General features: G+C 36.1%; 1 protein-coding gene across 2 annotated transcripts; it reads right to left on the reverse strand.

Moving 5' to 3' along the window:
* Nucleotides 1-2,348: 2,348 nt before the first annotated feature.
* LOC145765436 (uncharacterized) lies at nt 2,349-13,499 on the reverse strand. Of its 2 annotated transcripts, none has more exons than XM_082577257.1 (12): nt 13,456-13,499; nt 12,963-13,081; nt 12,095-12,217; nt 9,719-9,871; nt 8,978-9,075; nt 7,822-7,949; nt 6,325-6,420; nt 6,089-6,123; nt 5,381-5,448; nt 4,526-4,638; nt 3,201-3,269; nt 2,349-2,859 (listed from the first exon to the last, which is right to left on the reverse strand). In XM_082577257.1, the coding sequence occupies exons 1-12, from the start codon at nt 13,483-13,485 to the stop codon at nt 2,764-2,766; spliced, it is 1,128 nt and encodes a 375-aa protein (XP_082433383.1). In that variant the 5' UTR covers nt 13,486-13,499; the 3' UTR covers nt 2,349-2,763. The 2 variants fall into 2 exon arrangements, with proteins under 2 accessions (XP_082433383.1, XP_082433382.1); XM_082577256.1 differs by having other exon boundaries at nt 5,342-5,448.
* Nucleotides 13,500-15,020: the final 1,521 nt, after the last annotated feature.

The following is a 15,020-nucleotide window of genomic DNA, read 5'->3' on the forward strand; positions in this document are numbered from 1 at the left end:
CACTTTTGTTTGTTAAGTTTGTCACTCGTTCACTGTCACTATCACTCGTCTGTCACTCGTTCAGTTTGTGCTTTTCAGTCTGGAGTGTCGTTAGTATGCAGTTACAGTTATAATGCAAAGTCAAATTTACCTTACAATTTTCATTTTATTTATATTGCAGATATGTAATTCCTGATGAGGACACATGTACGTGTCGAAAACGTTTGAGTTTATTTGAATTATGTTATATTTGTGTATGTAATACATCATGTTAAACCCGCTGAAGTTACTTTGTTTTATTTCTCTATGGTTCAACAAAGCAAACTCTCTACCAAAGCTTTATAAATTTTTAACATTAATCAAATTTGATACATTTCATTACTAAATACTGACATAATTAGACATAACTCAGCAACAACACTACATTTAACATTATAAAAAAAAAAACAATAAGCGAAAGTTTTCGGCTAGTCATCCAGCCCTTTTGAAGCTTATAAGAAAAATATTTTAAAAGAAATACTAAGGATTCATGCACCATCACAGCAAAAAATGGTCAAATCTAAACATTCTAAATATTGAAGTGATGGCATATTTCCAAATCACAATGAAACAACAATTTACACGCGTCACAGCGATGGAACATATTTCGAGCTTGGTTCGTTGCAATCATCACTGGTGACACACGTTCTAGTTAAATGCGTTAACTTTAAATGCGTTAACGTTAAACTTTAAATGCGTTAACGTTAAATGCGTTAAGTTGCGTTAACCTCGTTCAATACGTTATTGCTCTGCATTCACATTCTTGACATTTATTCTTGGAAGATTATTATTTCCAAATGATAATCTTAAGATTATCTACTTTAGTTTTTCAGCCACAGCATCCACCGGGCAAAGTTTAGTTTGTGAGCAACATGTCCATTATGAGTGAAGAAAGGAGCGTTCTTCCTGGCTATCAACACAAGGCTGAGTACTCACTAGTACAGCGAGCAGTTGCGGTTCGCTAATCATAACGGTGTAGCTTCGACGCTAGCCATTTAGATTAGAATTTCGCCAATCACAGTCACCATCCAATCAACTATAATGTTTCTCGAAAGCCGATTGCAGCAAGATGTGTATCGCTTTCAATTCTTGCTACAAACGGCTGCCGAAAAACATATCCATTATGACTTGACAAAACCAACTTTACTTTGTGCTTGAATAATAGCTTGAATTCCAAGTCAATGGAATGCTGACATGGTGTCTATCGCTGTCAATTCTTGCTACAATCGGCTGCCGAGAAACATGTCCATTATGTATCTATTTCATTTCTGTATTAATATTGAATTATGCACTTCAATGTTATTAAGTTGTTATCGATTGTCTGTCTATGGTTTTTAAAAAGTACCTCTCTACCAAAGCTATAATGTCCATTATGACTCTTGGCAAAACCAACCTTACCTTACCCTTGAATTCCCAAGTCAGTGGAATGCTGACAACCGAAAAAATTAGAGCGAAATACAAAGCGTGGTACTGTATAACATGCTATAGAGTACAAATACAATGACCTCCACAATGTAAGAACCCATGATCTCCACAGGCTTGCCAAAACAGCAAGATTACATTACTTCGAGACAAAAGTTTAAATATCAGTTTCAACTAAACAATGCAAATGCTTTTGTTTGACCATGCGGTCTTTGACACAAAGTCCTTGCTAAGCTATTGAAAACGAGCGATCTCAATTATTTCAAACACAACGACAAAAGTTCAAATTACGAGCAAAGCACCCAGGAAATTTTACCGAATGCATACTACACAGCAAAACCCATCATTTTTACGTTAAATCGATGTAAAAGAACGGATTTTGGTGTCTGGAAAAGCGCTTGTGTGTTTTATTTGGTTTGGTTTAAATCTTTATCCTTGGACTGGACAAAGCCTTGATAGGTTATTCCTGACAGTTTCGCATACTTGCAGAGGCTCTTGACGCAGAGCCTGTTACCGATTGACAGAGTGAAGTTACCGATCGTTGAAGTGTTGTTGCCGGAGAATTATTCCATCCAGTAGGTGCCGCTGAATGGAGAGCAGTCCTGAAATGCGTTGCTCAAGCGCACAAGCACGTCGATGGTAAAAAAATCATCTTTCTACCAAAATTATATTCTTTCTTTAGTTTTTCAAATGGGCGATTTGAAGAAGTACAGACTAACTACAGACATATGGGCCATAGCCAAATACTTGATTTACTATTCAGGCACGTTTTAAACCTTTCAAGGTTTTTCCACCTTTTCCCGTTCATTAACGTGCTGGTAGGCCTATATCGACCATTGTAGTTAGTATCTGTTTCATCCCGGACGCGTTAATGATGAAGAATAAAATGCATGAATGAATGAAGTAAATATTGTATTAACACTCTGAAGCGATACACACTTTCAACTTGTGTTTGAACTATCTAGGTACCTGAACCGCTCTTGAATTTTATATCACGTGATATCTATTTGGCAAGCCACAACGTCTGTATCAATATCTATATCGACGTTAAATCAATGTAAAAAAACAGTTGATTTTCCGTTTAGGTTCCTTGGTAGCGAGCCACACGCTGCGGGACGTAGGATTATAAACCAACATTCAACTATGCTGTTCAGACAAATATCTTTGGCTTTACTTGAACACGACAAATGCACTTTATTTACGAAATCAGTAATAACTTTCTTTTAGTCTTCGAAGACATAGGCCGACTCTCTGCAGGTGCGTCATAACAAAACTTTACAAGGTCTTTTCATGGCTCAACAACGCCACCTTGCAGAAAACGTTTTATAAATTGACTGCTGCTTGGTGTTTCATAACTTCTTCGTCATTCTTCCGTTTGGTTTCTTTTCTCGAAACGGCGTCAGCGACTTCCCGGCAACACTGCAAGAAAAAAAGTAAAAGGAACCTATAGAAGCAAAAGCCTTGATAGCGGTTGTATGTTCACATGCAGAATGACCACAATGTACAGTAGATGAACAATCAAGACAAGTCTCATTTTCAAATACACAGCACGTGCGGTGCCTGTGCTTCAACAACAATAAGCAGCAGCACCCTTCAGTCTGTTGCGTCAATTGAACGGAGATAAACACATACAGAAATATGTCAGACAAACGTTTTCCTTTGTCTGCTATACCAGCTTTTATCAGCATGGAAAATAGTGGGTAAAATTTGGCATAGAACTCAAGAATAACTTATACTGTAGTCGAGCACAGCTCACTTACATTCAAGCAAAATGGCAAAGCGTTTACTTCATAGATATCTTCGTTTTTTTCCGGCGGCCGGCAACATTTCTGGAAAATTAAGTGTAAAATTTGTTCAGAGAACCGGAACTAATGGTATTACTACAGGTATCTAATACATCAAGTGACGTATGTGTGGTCTCATTGTTGCTGTACCAGTTCAGTTGTTTTTATTTCTGACCATCACAGCAAAAATATCACAACATAGGAAAGGTCGAGAAAAAGGTAAATAGGGCAAAACGCGAACGTTAAAATGATTCAGCAAACAAAGTGATTATTATTCCTGAGTTAAAAAATGTAGGCTCCACTAGATTCGATATCCAATCAAGATTTTCTAAAAATGGAGCTAAACGGGACACGATTCAGAAAGCAAAGTGTGGGCGGATATTTTCCCAGAACAGTAGCGTAGCCAGGAATTTTGAAAGGGGGGGTTGGACCACCCAGCGGCGAGGGGTCTGGGGGGGCCTCCCCCAGAAAATTTTGAAAAATTACTTTGAATTTGATGCATTCTGAGAGCATTTTCAACAAAAATGTGGGTATGAATATTCCTGTAAAATGGTGCTGTCCGGTAGCATAGCAAAAGGATAAGATCATGTTTTCTTCGGCATTTTTCGGAAATATAGCTAAGTCTCTATGTTTTCTTGTTGCTAATTCCTGGCTGAGATGTTTGAATGTTTGGTATTGGCAAAACTCGCTCTTTTAATGCAGTTTTGTATAAAATTAGGCAATTTTTTTAGACTGAAAGCATCATTCTCAATATCGTGACGTCACACGCGTGCCAAAGGAGGGGGGTTGTAACCCCCAACCCCCCCCCCCCCCCCCCCCCCCTTGGCTACGCCACTGTCCCGGAATATTTTTGATATTCCAAAAAAGGATCAAAGGAGAATAATGAAAAGTTGTCTTATTATTTCTTTTTCGGTAATGGTCTCAAAATATACAACTACTGGAAAACGTCACACGGAGGTATATATCTCCGTGGCCATACCCAGTGTAACTACTACACTGAAGAGGCCTGAAGGCCGAAATAACGGTGTACCACTGTCTGCAACTATACTAATGTATGTATAATATTAAAATAGATAGACTTGGTAACCCCTACGGTTTTTTTTAAATGAAGCTAAACGAGACACGATTCAAACAGTGTGTTCTCAAATGTGTAACTACTATCTTTTCATTCGATTTTTGAACAGGGCATGCTAATATTTGTTACATTCATGTTGCCATGGTGAGAAATAAGAATGGTTTCAAAGCAAATGAACTGGCACGTGACACCTGAGTCAATTTCGGATATTCTAACAAATCTCTACCTGGCATACAAAGCAGCTGGGATGCCAGTAGGTGAACATAGCTTCCACATAGGAACCTGTTATTAACGTGTCGCATCCGTGGCATGTGTGTGCATGTAACATGAAGAAGTCATCTGAAAAACAAATACTTTCATTGCACCATTATAATAAAACACTTCCCTAATCTTTAAAAAGAAAAATAATGCTATAAACAATAATGAAGCCATTGTGAGAAAACACACAAAAACTTCATCGCAATCTTTCGGCTATCAAACAAACATAACTTAGCAATACTGTTAACAAACATAACTTAGCAATACTGATATTAAATATAGAGCTTCTGTAGAGAGTTTGTTGTGTTGTACCATAAACACACAAATCCGAGTAACGCAGCCAGATTTAACATGGCCTACTTTGTTTATTTTTAGCACTTAGACAAAAACTACATCAAAATAAATTTTATATCGAACGTTTTCGACACCACATGCAGGGCCGGATTTAGCTGATGGGGGACCCGGGGCACTTTTAGATCGAGGGGCCCCCGTGCAAAAAATTTTTTCGCGCCTACGGCGCGTAAAAACCATCTCTACGTTTACAGTAGCATCAGTCCAGTACTGCACAGTATTTTGCAGAAACTTTAAAGGTCAAAAGGAATAAAATAACACAAAATCACATTTTTTTTCACATAGGGGGGCCCTTCAAAAGTCGGGGGGCCCGGGGCAACTGCCCCCTCTGCCCCCCCTAAATCCGGGCCTGACCACATGCTAGTTAGGATCATGCAACTCTTGTAAAAAAAATATTATCGGCTTTAAAAAGACAGTAATTTAATTTTAGCACCTATATAGTCCAATCTTTGTTTCAACAACCATGCTTTACCTAAGCAGAAAGGCAAACCATCTTTAATCATGTAAGAATCCATAAGTGGGATTTTGCAATGACAGCATCTAAAAATATTAATCAACTCTTATTGCTTTGCACATGAAAAGCAATTGGTAAGTACCATTGTCTATTAAAATAACTGCAGAGAGTAGAAACTGGTGACGCTGACGAGTGATTCAGGGAGTAACTTTTAAAACAGGCTGGTATGATTTTAGAGGCACAAATTTTACAAGAGGGCCTGAAAATTGTCAAAACACAGAAAATGTTAAGTGGATCAAGTTCAGTTTTGCTTTGGGGACACCACCTAATTTTTTAAATGATTTGTTTTTAAATATAGCCTACACTACTGAACTTTGTGATTACGTATAGTAACTTATGACATCACGACTCGTGTGCTTGTACAAAAATTGCACAAATTTCAAATCATGGACTTCTAAATAGTAGCATCTGGACTGGAAACTCAGTGGGCAACATGAGGCCAAACAGTTGGTACAACAGTTGGCCAACAGTGGGCCAACAGGGTTAGCTACTTGGCTGTTGGCCCACTGTTGTACCAACTGTTTGGCCTCATGTTGTCCAGTGAGTTTCCAGTCCAGATGCTACTATTTAGAAGTCCATGTTCAAATCCTAACAGGAGACAACGAGAAGACCATGCGATCTAATCGATTGCCTCTCTAAGGTTGATTAGGCACGAAAGCACCTTACCTGAAATGCTTCAGATGCCAGTTTCTCCCCAGAGCCTAAATATACAGCGTGGTAAACGTTTAAGCTAACTCTTAGAGAACCCAACACTATTACAAGATTGTACATGTGCTCGATACCATCGATTCAAGCAAAAGACTGTAAAAATTTACGTTTCAAGAAAAGCACCGCCTAGACCACCTTGTCAATGCTACTGACTGTGGTTCGGAGCACAAAGTGTGCATGCACTAACGAGCTACCTTGATGTATCCTTGGTCCTGTCGTACTGTGTCACCACAATCACTGCATGACGTCCCGAAAATCTTCGAGCGTTCCGACAAAGCCACAGGCAACACCTGCATCATACAGTACAACAACATTGTTCATAGCTTTGCTGACTTGGCTGGCAAACAGTGGTGCCGAAGTTAGTTGAGGATTGGGGGGAATAAATCAACATTTCATCATATTTTAGACGATTTTGAACATTGGGGGGGGGATGCATGTTTTTGTACACAATTTTAGTGGTAGCCTACCGGTATTATGTTTATTAAAAAATCACCGGACGTCGGTACATTAGCTGCTAACAACATAATCTAAAGACAAAGAAATCATGGAGATAAGTGTTACCAGTGCTCTTGTGAATGACTGCTGCAAGATTAAGAAACAAACAAAGAAAAATTTGTACCTCCAGCGGGATTCGAACCTATGACCTTCCAATGAATACTTAGTTTTTTCAAAAAAAAAACAACAGAAGTTATACTTTTCTTCTTGTCCTCTCCTTCACTAGAATCACTACATTTAGTGCACTACAGGGTTAAGAATATTTTGGTGAATGTTGCAAACAATTCTAGCATTCAGTCTTTCCTGTCCCAAAGTATTTCTTAGCCAGGTTTTCAATCTATGAAGATTGGAAAACGACCTCTTACAAGCAGCAGAGCTTATCAGGCAAACTAAGAGGATCTTAATCAGCCGGAGTATTTGAGAATAGAGTCAGAGAGGTTTTTCCAACTTGGACAATGTCTGGTAAGCTCTTTTAGCATAGAAGGCTACAGAGATTTTGCTCCTGTTGCCTTTCTCAATGAATCAATTTGATAACTCATCGATTGTCTATTCAGCTCTGAATAATTTTTGACCATTTCAGGAACTAAGCGGGTCTTGAAAATTCGTGCAAGTTCTTTATACTTTGCCAAATCGGAATTCAGGCTACTTTCAAACCGTTCGGTCAGTTCAGAGATTACTCTGTCCTTGAACTGATTTTAAATTATTTTATAATGCAGTTGAGTGTCTGCAGTAGCGCCGTGGTATTTGCAAAGGCGTGATAAAATTAGCAGCAAAATTTTCCGGAAGTGAAACTGCAGTTTTGTAATTGTTCTCAAACTCCAAATCACGATATTTCTCTAAAGTGATTTCTATAGAGTCATTGTCTAGCGTCAAATCCAAAACAATTTAGAACTGTGATCAAACATGAACAAAAGAAAAACAACAACAATTCGAGATGCTTGCAAGCAACTAAATCGGAGTAGCCTACAACTTCATAGCCAATAATTTTTTCTAAGTTATTGGGGGGGTGCTGCCAAAATATTGGGGGGGATATATCCTCCCCCATCTCCTCCCTACTTCGGCACCACTGCTGGCAAAGCTGCTGGGGGAGTTCTTATTAAGACCGTGTTTATGACAAGTAGGTGGTTTGCCACAATTTAAACAAAAGATCTTGTTAGTCTATACAAACATATTTTTTATAAATTAAATGGACGCACTTCTATGAGGCGTATCTTGTTCTCGCATCCTTCCACTTCATGCTTTCCTGTGTCCTTGTTAACACAAGGAGTCAGCTGAGGACGCTGTACTTCACACCAAGCAGTAGCGTTTACCAATACTTGACCACCTAAGTACAAAATCAATCAAGTTTATTTTCCATCCAACCGACACAACCAAAACATCTGCCATGACGAAATTAATAATTAACAATTGCTGCTGAATGAAAATTAAAGGAAACATCGAAATGACCACAAAGGGTCAAGTCAGGTACAACTGAAATATTTTTTACCACAGAAGATTAATCGTACATTTCAAGTATAAAGCCTTAACGAATAATAACATCTGACATTCCTATCCAAATTATAACCACTTGTTTGCCTTGTTTGGAGTTTGAAAATATCACATAACCTATCTACACTATAAAACACATGCCTTTTAAAAATTAGTTACAATTTTGTTTGTTAAAATACTGCTCCAGCAGAAGACTTAGTTTCATATTGGAAGCACCAAGATGATGAATTTCAGAAACAAACAATGAATTTTTTTTTTTTTTGGATTTCATAATCATTTATACTATTATACTATACTATATATTCAGGCAGAATCTACTTGAATATTTATTGTTATGAAAAAGAAAGAAAACAAATAAAAAACCTTTGATCTTTTGTTGTTATCACCTCTGCTTTGTATGAATTGCTAAATAGTATAAATAATTATAAAATAGTATAGTATATATATAGTATAGTATAATATACTATACTATATCATAATCATTATCATAATCATATGCTATATAGTATAGTATATAGTATATATATATATATAATAGTATATAATAATAGTATAATATAATAATAATAATAGTAATAGTATACGTATATAATATATAACTTCACGTATATAATAGTATATGATTATGATAATAATTATGATATAGTATAGTATACTATACTATATATATACTATATATATACTATACTATTTCACAATCATTTATACTATTTAGCAATTCATACAAAGCAGAGGTGATAACAACAAAAGATCAAAGGTTTTTTATTTGTTTTCTTTCTTTTTCATAACAATAAATATTCAAGTAGATTCTGCCTGAAAGGTTTACAGTACAAAGTTAGTAAACATAAATTACAATTATATTACCTTTTGCTATGTGAGCAATGCTCACAGCTAAGTTTAGTTGTGATCCGCTGTAAATTGTACTTCTATTTGCAAAGTTGTATTCTGAATAAATCTTGCCTCTAGAAGAATAATATCAAAAGAAATTAATTGAGGTTTGGAAAAACAATACTGCACATATTTGAGGAAGTTCCGGCTTATGCTAAGAATGCAAAGAGTACAAAAACAATTATTAGCAACTCGACATAACCTTCACGTTTGCCTCGAAACTGGTGATTATTTGAAGACAAAATAGACTCAAAAAGTGAACTTTCTGAAGTAATCGTATTGCGAGCAAGTCAGCCTGGGTGAAGATTCGCCACATTCAGACCTATTATCCTGCATTTCATTAAGATTAACCCAGAACCCGAAAAGCATCGCCCAACTGACAACCTTGCATGAATATAAATGGAGTGTCCCTCAAGCCGATTACTGCAGGCCTACTTTGCGCTTAAAGATTTTACTAACCAAGTGTTCCTGTTTTTTTTCCAGCAGCCTTATCTGGCAATCATCAACGTTGCCTATCATCAGAATCAAAGTTTTTTGGACCGAGATTTAATGTAGGTTTTTACATTAACTTTCAATTTAAATAACTTTCAATTTTAATTACCGTGTCATCTCCTCTCGATTAATTTGTTTATGACATAAGCAAAAGTACAGTAACCTACTTCTCGCGCAAACGTTCGCACTTATATAGCTACTTTTACAAACATAAAGTAGAGTAACCTCGTTATTCCTATCTGTACTCTTGGTCCATTGAAGACTAAAGTCTTTCTAGAAGAATCATAATATCGTTCTTCACTTTTTGTGCAAGCTTGACACGACAATACTTCACTCGGCCAAGTCGATTGGAAAAAGGCAGACTGGGTGGTAAGGCAACTTAAAACAAAAATAAAATGCAAATTTGTGGTTGATAATGCAACAATCTATCTTAAAAGTGTTTTTTTTATAATAGGTAATAATTTTTTTTATAATAAAAAAAAACGTGGCCCATTGGGTTGCAATCGTTTCTTACGAACGTGGTATTTTTGAAGCAAATTGCTTTAGACATAGTTCAGTTGTTTTTATTTCTGATTATCACAGCAAACACAAAACACGTCTACATAGCAAAGGTTGATAAAATGCAGAAGCGACAAAATGCGAAAGTTAAAACGTGCTTGTGACCAAATAGTAAATTATTAAGTTGAAAGAAATTTGGCAGAAGCTATAATAGAGACATAATATAAAGCACCAAGAATTTGGATTAATGATATTGAAGACTGGTCAGGACTTAATTACAAAACTGCAGTAGAAAAATCTCACAACTTGGCGTCTCATTGCCTCCAACCCTCGACAAGAGGAAAGAACTTAATGATGATGATGATAGTATAAACAATAAGACATAGGCCTACACAAGAAGCTATAATAGAGACACAGTAAAATCGCACGCAGAGGTTTGTGCTAGGTAAGAAAACTTTAGACTGGCCTAGACTAGGCTGGTGAATGGGAACCACGGAACACTGGTCTAACACAAACCCCTTGTTCTTAATGTAAAGTCCAGCTAAGTGAGAAAAAATTCAAATTCTACACGTTGCTAGGTTACCAGAGTGTGTCGTTTGTCACCAGTATAATTGGAAGAAGGTACATTTAGACCGGGCTTAAAATTCTTCCAAGAAGAAAATGCAAGAAAGCAATTTTTTAGATTTAGGGTATATTGTTTTTTTAGCAGTATCTTGTTTAAGAACCCTAGACTGTCATTGACACAGGCCAACAATACCCTCTCAAAGGCCCTGTTTGCCACTGACAGCATTACCAGCTGGGTGCATTTCACGTTTTCAAGATAGCGTTCTTAAAATTAACATTTATGGTTTCATTTTTCATAAAGTCGAAAATATGGTCTAATTGGATTTTGGTTGGTTGGTTGGTTTTGAATCTTTATCCTCGGACTGACAAATTTTTGATTGGTTATTTCTGGTAGTTTCGCATACTTGTAGAGGCTCTTGACGCAGAGCCGGTTACCGAGATTGGAAGAGTGAAATTTCCGATTGTTGAAGTGTTGTTACCGGGGAATTATTCCATTCACTAGGTGCCGCTGAATGGAGAGCAGTCCTGAAATGCGTTGCTCAAGCGCACACCCCGAGAGTCGAACCAGCGCCGCATGATCTTGAGCCGGGCGCGTAACCTCTGAGCTAACGAGGCGGACATATTTTACCTATATCCCACTCCAGAGCATAGAAGGAGCTCGGTAACTGCTTGCAGTGCCGGTCTTTGGAGTGTGCAAACCGTGCGATCGCACAGGGCCCGCAAATTAGGGGCCCCGCATTTTACTAAAATAAATGCAGTAACTTTTGTCATTTCCAATGGAAAAAATTCAATTCATATACAGTTTACAGTTTCACAAGCATTTTACAGTAATATTCATACCCAAATTTTTGTTGAACTTGCTCTCAGAATGCACCAAATTCAAAGTAATTTTTCAAAATTAAGAAAAAACTCCCGTTACAAAATACCTAGCTACACTACTGAATTGGACTATTGTCATTGGGGCCCTTAAAGCATATTCCGCACAGGGCCCGAAATACCCTAAGACCGGCACTGCTACTTGCGTAGGTTAGATTGCGTAGCTGGCATTATAGTCAAATATTTTTAGTCAATTGGTTGGCTAATACCTTTGCTATGGCTGCCATTTTGAGTTATCGATCTTGTTTTACCACTTTTCTGGCGACAGTTCTTTTTTTGAACCATTTCAAACCACGAATAGTGTTTTCTTTATGACAATTTCTTGGTCATGGTTTTGTTCATGCTATGGGGTTTCGTTGTAAATTCGAAACGAAACCATTGTTCGATAATAATTCAGGTTTTGCGAGCCTTTAGCACAAATATATTTCAATACTTTTAGTTTCGACACAAAGTTCATCGTCTTGATTTTGTTTTATTTGAATTAAACTCTTTGTGAAATTTTTTGTTTAAAACTATTTGTTTAAAACTATCTAAAACACACACATGGAAGAAGAAGGAAGTTAATTTTAATACAACTTCAACACATCTTGCACAACAAGAAACTGGTAGCTCTTAGGCTTTACTTCTTTTCGATTTTTTTTCTAACAGCTTTAGTTTACTTACCAATTCAACGCATCCCATGGGTTTTGGTACACAATAAGAAACTGGTCTTTGTTTGAAAATACCTCAAATCCATGGAAGTCTTTTATGCAACGACCGACAATTTCTCTGTATTCCAGTAAAACACTGAAAAACACTTTAAGGTTCCATAAATAAAGTCTACATTTCCGAGTGACGTCACAAAACATATTTCTTTGAATAGATTACATTGTCAAGTTATATTATTTTGCATAAAGGGCTGGCCTCAAAAGCGAACATTGTTTGGCTTACTGGCCTAATCGGTTAGAACATGCAGTATTACAGAGAATTTATTAGGTGCAATGCAAATTCGCACGTCCCACGTGACGTGGATAAGCAGTTGACCATAATTCACTTACAAGCTCATAGAATCAAAAGTAGGTTAGGGTTTTGCTTGACCTGATACCATAAAAGCTCAGTTATGGCTCGATACCTCAGATATTCATATAAGTTAAACTAAGCCCGCCATCGCACAATAAAAAAAAAAAACCTCGACGTTATCTGAATAGCCAAGTGGTGAGCACGTCTGTGCGACGTTTGATTGGACGGTGGTTCGACACCGCTCCAGAGCACGCGGCTGTGTCTCGGCAAGACATTTGCTGACATACCAAAATAATGGCGTAATCTTCCCTGTTGCTGCATATGCAATCGCAGTGTAGCCTATAAAGCTATAGGTTGTCACAATGTGCGCAAAATGAAGTATAATGATGGAGAAATAAAAATCAACACATGAAGTATTCAGTCTAGTAAACACAAGTGAAATTAATTAATACAAAGTTCATGGAGTTAAAATTAACAAAAACATTAAAACAATGTACTGCATAAAATGATCACACCAGATTTGCTGGCATACCTTGAAACAACAGAAGAAGAACAAATTTTCAAAACTTCTTTCAACCCGCTCATGCATAACGAAACTATCGTTACCACCCCACAAGGCCCTCTTCCCTTGGCCACTAGAGGGAGCGACAACTAAGCAACAATTCAGTTAACAACCTGATGCTAAACATTTGTTGGGGTCTAATTGATGCTCTTGATGTTAAGTTTATTTTGTCAGGAAAGTTTAACTATAAAAATGTATTTTTTTTATCAAATAGGAAAATGCGTATTATTCTGCTATTCAATCCTAAATCCTCTTAGCATGAAATACTTCACATTTTCAGTTATATATTTTTCAATATTAAAGCCATGAAAATTTAAAAAGTTAAAACACGTATTATTTTCATATTAAATTTAAGTTGAAAAAAGTAACTTTTGACACACTTTCAAAACATTGTAGTAAAGTTCACGACGTAGATTTTAGCGACCTGTTTTAGCGTATTATAGTTATTGTAGTAAAACTCTACCTTCATTTCGGATAAGACAGTACCAGCCATACTTTGATTTTGGATTATTAAATCTGTCTGATGGTGGTATCCAGAAAGAAATATGTTTTTACGGCACTTTCTTGTTACAATTGATTGTCTTTTAACTACAAAGATCAGCTTGCAGGGAACGAGTGGTAGCCAGGAACTGTGTGCATGAATCAATGTGACACTAATGAAATTGGCAAAACACTTGTCTACTCCTGTTCTATACTACGCTCGTGTGGACAACATTCAGTAAAATTTTCATTAGCTTCTATTTGACTATTAATCAAATTTCAAGTGATAAAAGCCTGTAATTGAAAAATAAAAAAGACAATTCACTATAAATTTGTTACCTAAACCTTATACTATACCTATATTATACTTATACCTACTTACGTTTTTATATTTTCACAATTTCTCAGCAGTTGTTTGTTTGTATAGATAATTTTTTCTTTTTTTGCAAAATGCAGTAATAAATCATGTCACTAACCAGAATTAGTTACAAGAGTTAGGCGAAAGAAAACACTTTACCTTTTTTGGTCTTCACTTGTTTGTTTTTTATTTATATTTTCATTGCATTTTTCTCGTGGCTAATGTCGATTATGAAAGTAACACTAAGATCAGTCAAAAACCCTTTCAACTACATGTATATAACAACCAGTCTACTGGCTGGCGAACAATACAAAACAATAGAATAGCCAAACAATCCAAGGTATGACATCACAGACTGAACAACAATAACAACAACAAAATTTAAGGATTCAAATCACCTTTTTAATGAGTTGGGTGCAGTTGATAGGCCATGAATACAAAGATAAGACTAAACTTTCTTTCAAACAATGGAACTGAAAGCTCTATTTCGTCACTAAAGAAATATGATGATCTGACCGGCATGATACATTCTAAAAAAAGTGTCTTGTTTGACTGACATGCTCAAAACAATACAAACATATGTTTTTGTCGAACATGATGTTTTTGTCAAAGTTTTGTCTAATTGTTTTAATCAAAGCTGTATGACACGTTCATTAAAACATTTTTTCCAAGTGGCTTCAATATTTATCTTACAATAAAAAAAAACTATTGTAATTTTGATATTAAGCGAGAAAACGCTGAAGTATTTTCACTCCATGGCTTTCTAATGCATAATGCATCTGTAATAAATTATGGTAGTCTTTCAATATAAAATAAATAATAACATCAATTACATATTCAGAAATATTAATTTCGGGTGTTATTAAATTGAATTATAAATTTATAGAACAAATTTACATATTTATCGTGATGAATTATAACTATTCCTAGTCTAGGGATAAAAATTAGAATTGAGCTTACAAGTTGGGTCAAGCAAATTGGATAAAAAATAGATAGAATTAGGCATGAATTTTTCTGATAATTAGGTAGATTTTTTTTAGATTTTTACATATGCCAAATTAATTAGTTTTGCCAGTTTGATTCATAGTAAAAAAAATAGTTCTAAGTATATTTTTGGGTTTTGAATATATAAACTCAGTCTTGTTCGGTTTGAGTGAAGCATGCCCAGGCATGCACAACTCAAAACAGTA

The sequence above is a fragment of the Aplidium turbinatum genome, chromosome 2 (assembly GCF_918807975.1).
Source record: "Aplidium turbinatum chromosome 2, kaAplTurb1.1, whole genome shotgun sequence".
Classification (NCBI taxonomy): domain Eukaryota; kingdom Metazoa; phylum Chordata; class Ascidiacea; order Aplousobranchia; family Polyclinidae; genus Aplidium; species Aplidium turbinatum.

Bases quoted from the DNA above. Each gene is read 5' to 3' on its own strand.
- LOC145765436 (XM_082577256.1), bottom strand. From the start codon at position 13,485: ATGGCTGGTACTGTCTTATCCGAAATGAAG. The intron at 9,872-12,094 runs GTAAGTAAACTA...TTTTGTTTTAAG, and splicing joins CCATGGGATGCGTTGAATTG to TTGCCTTACCACCCAGTCTG. The intron at 3,270-4,525 runs GTAGAGATTTGT...TTAATTTTCCAG, and splicing joins CCAGCTGCTTTGTATGCCAG to AAATGTTGCCGGCCGCCGGA.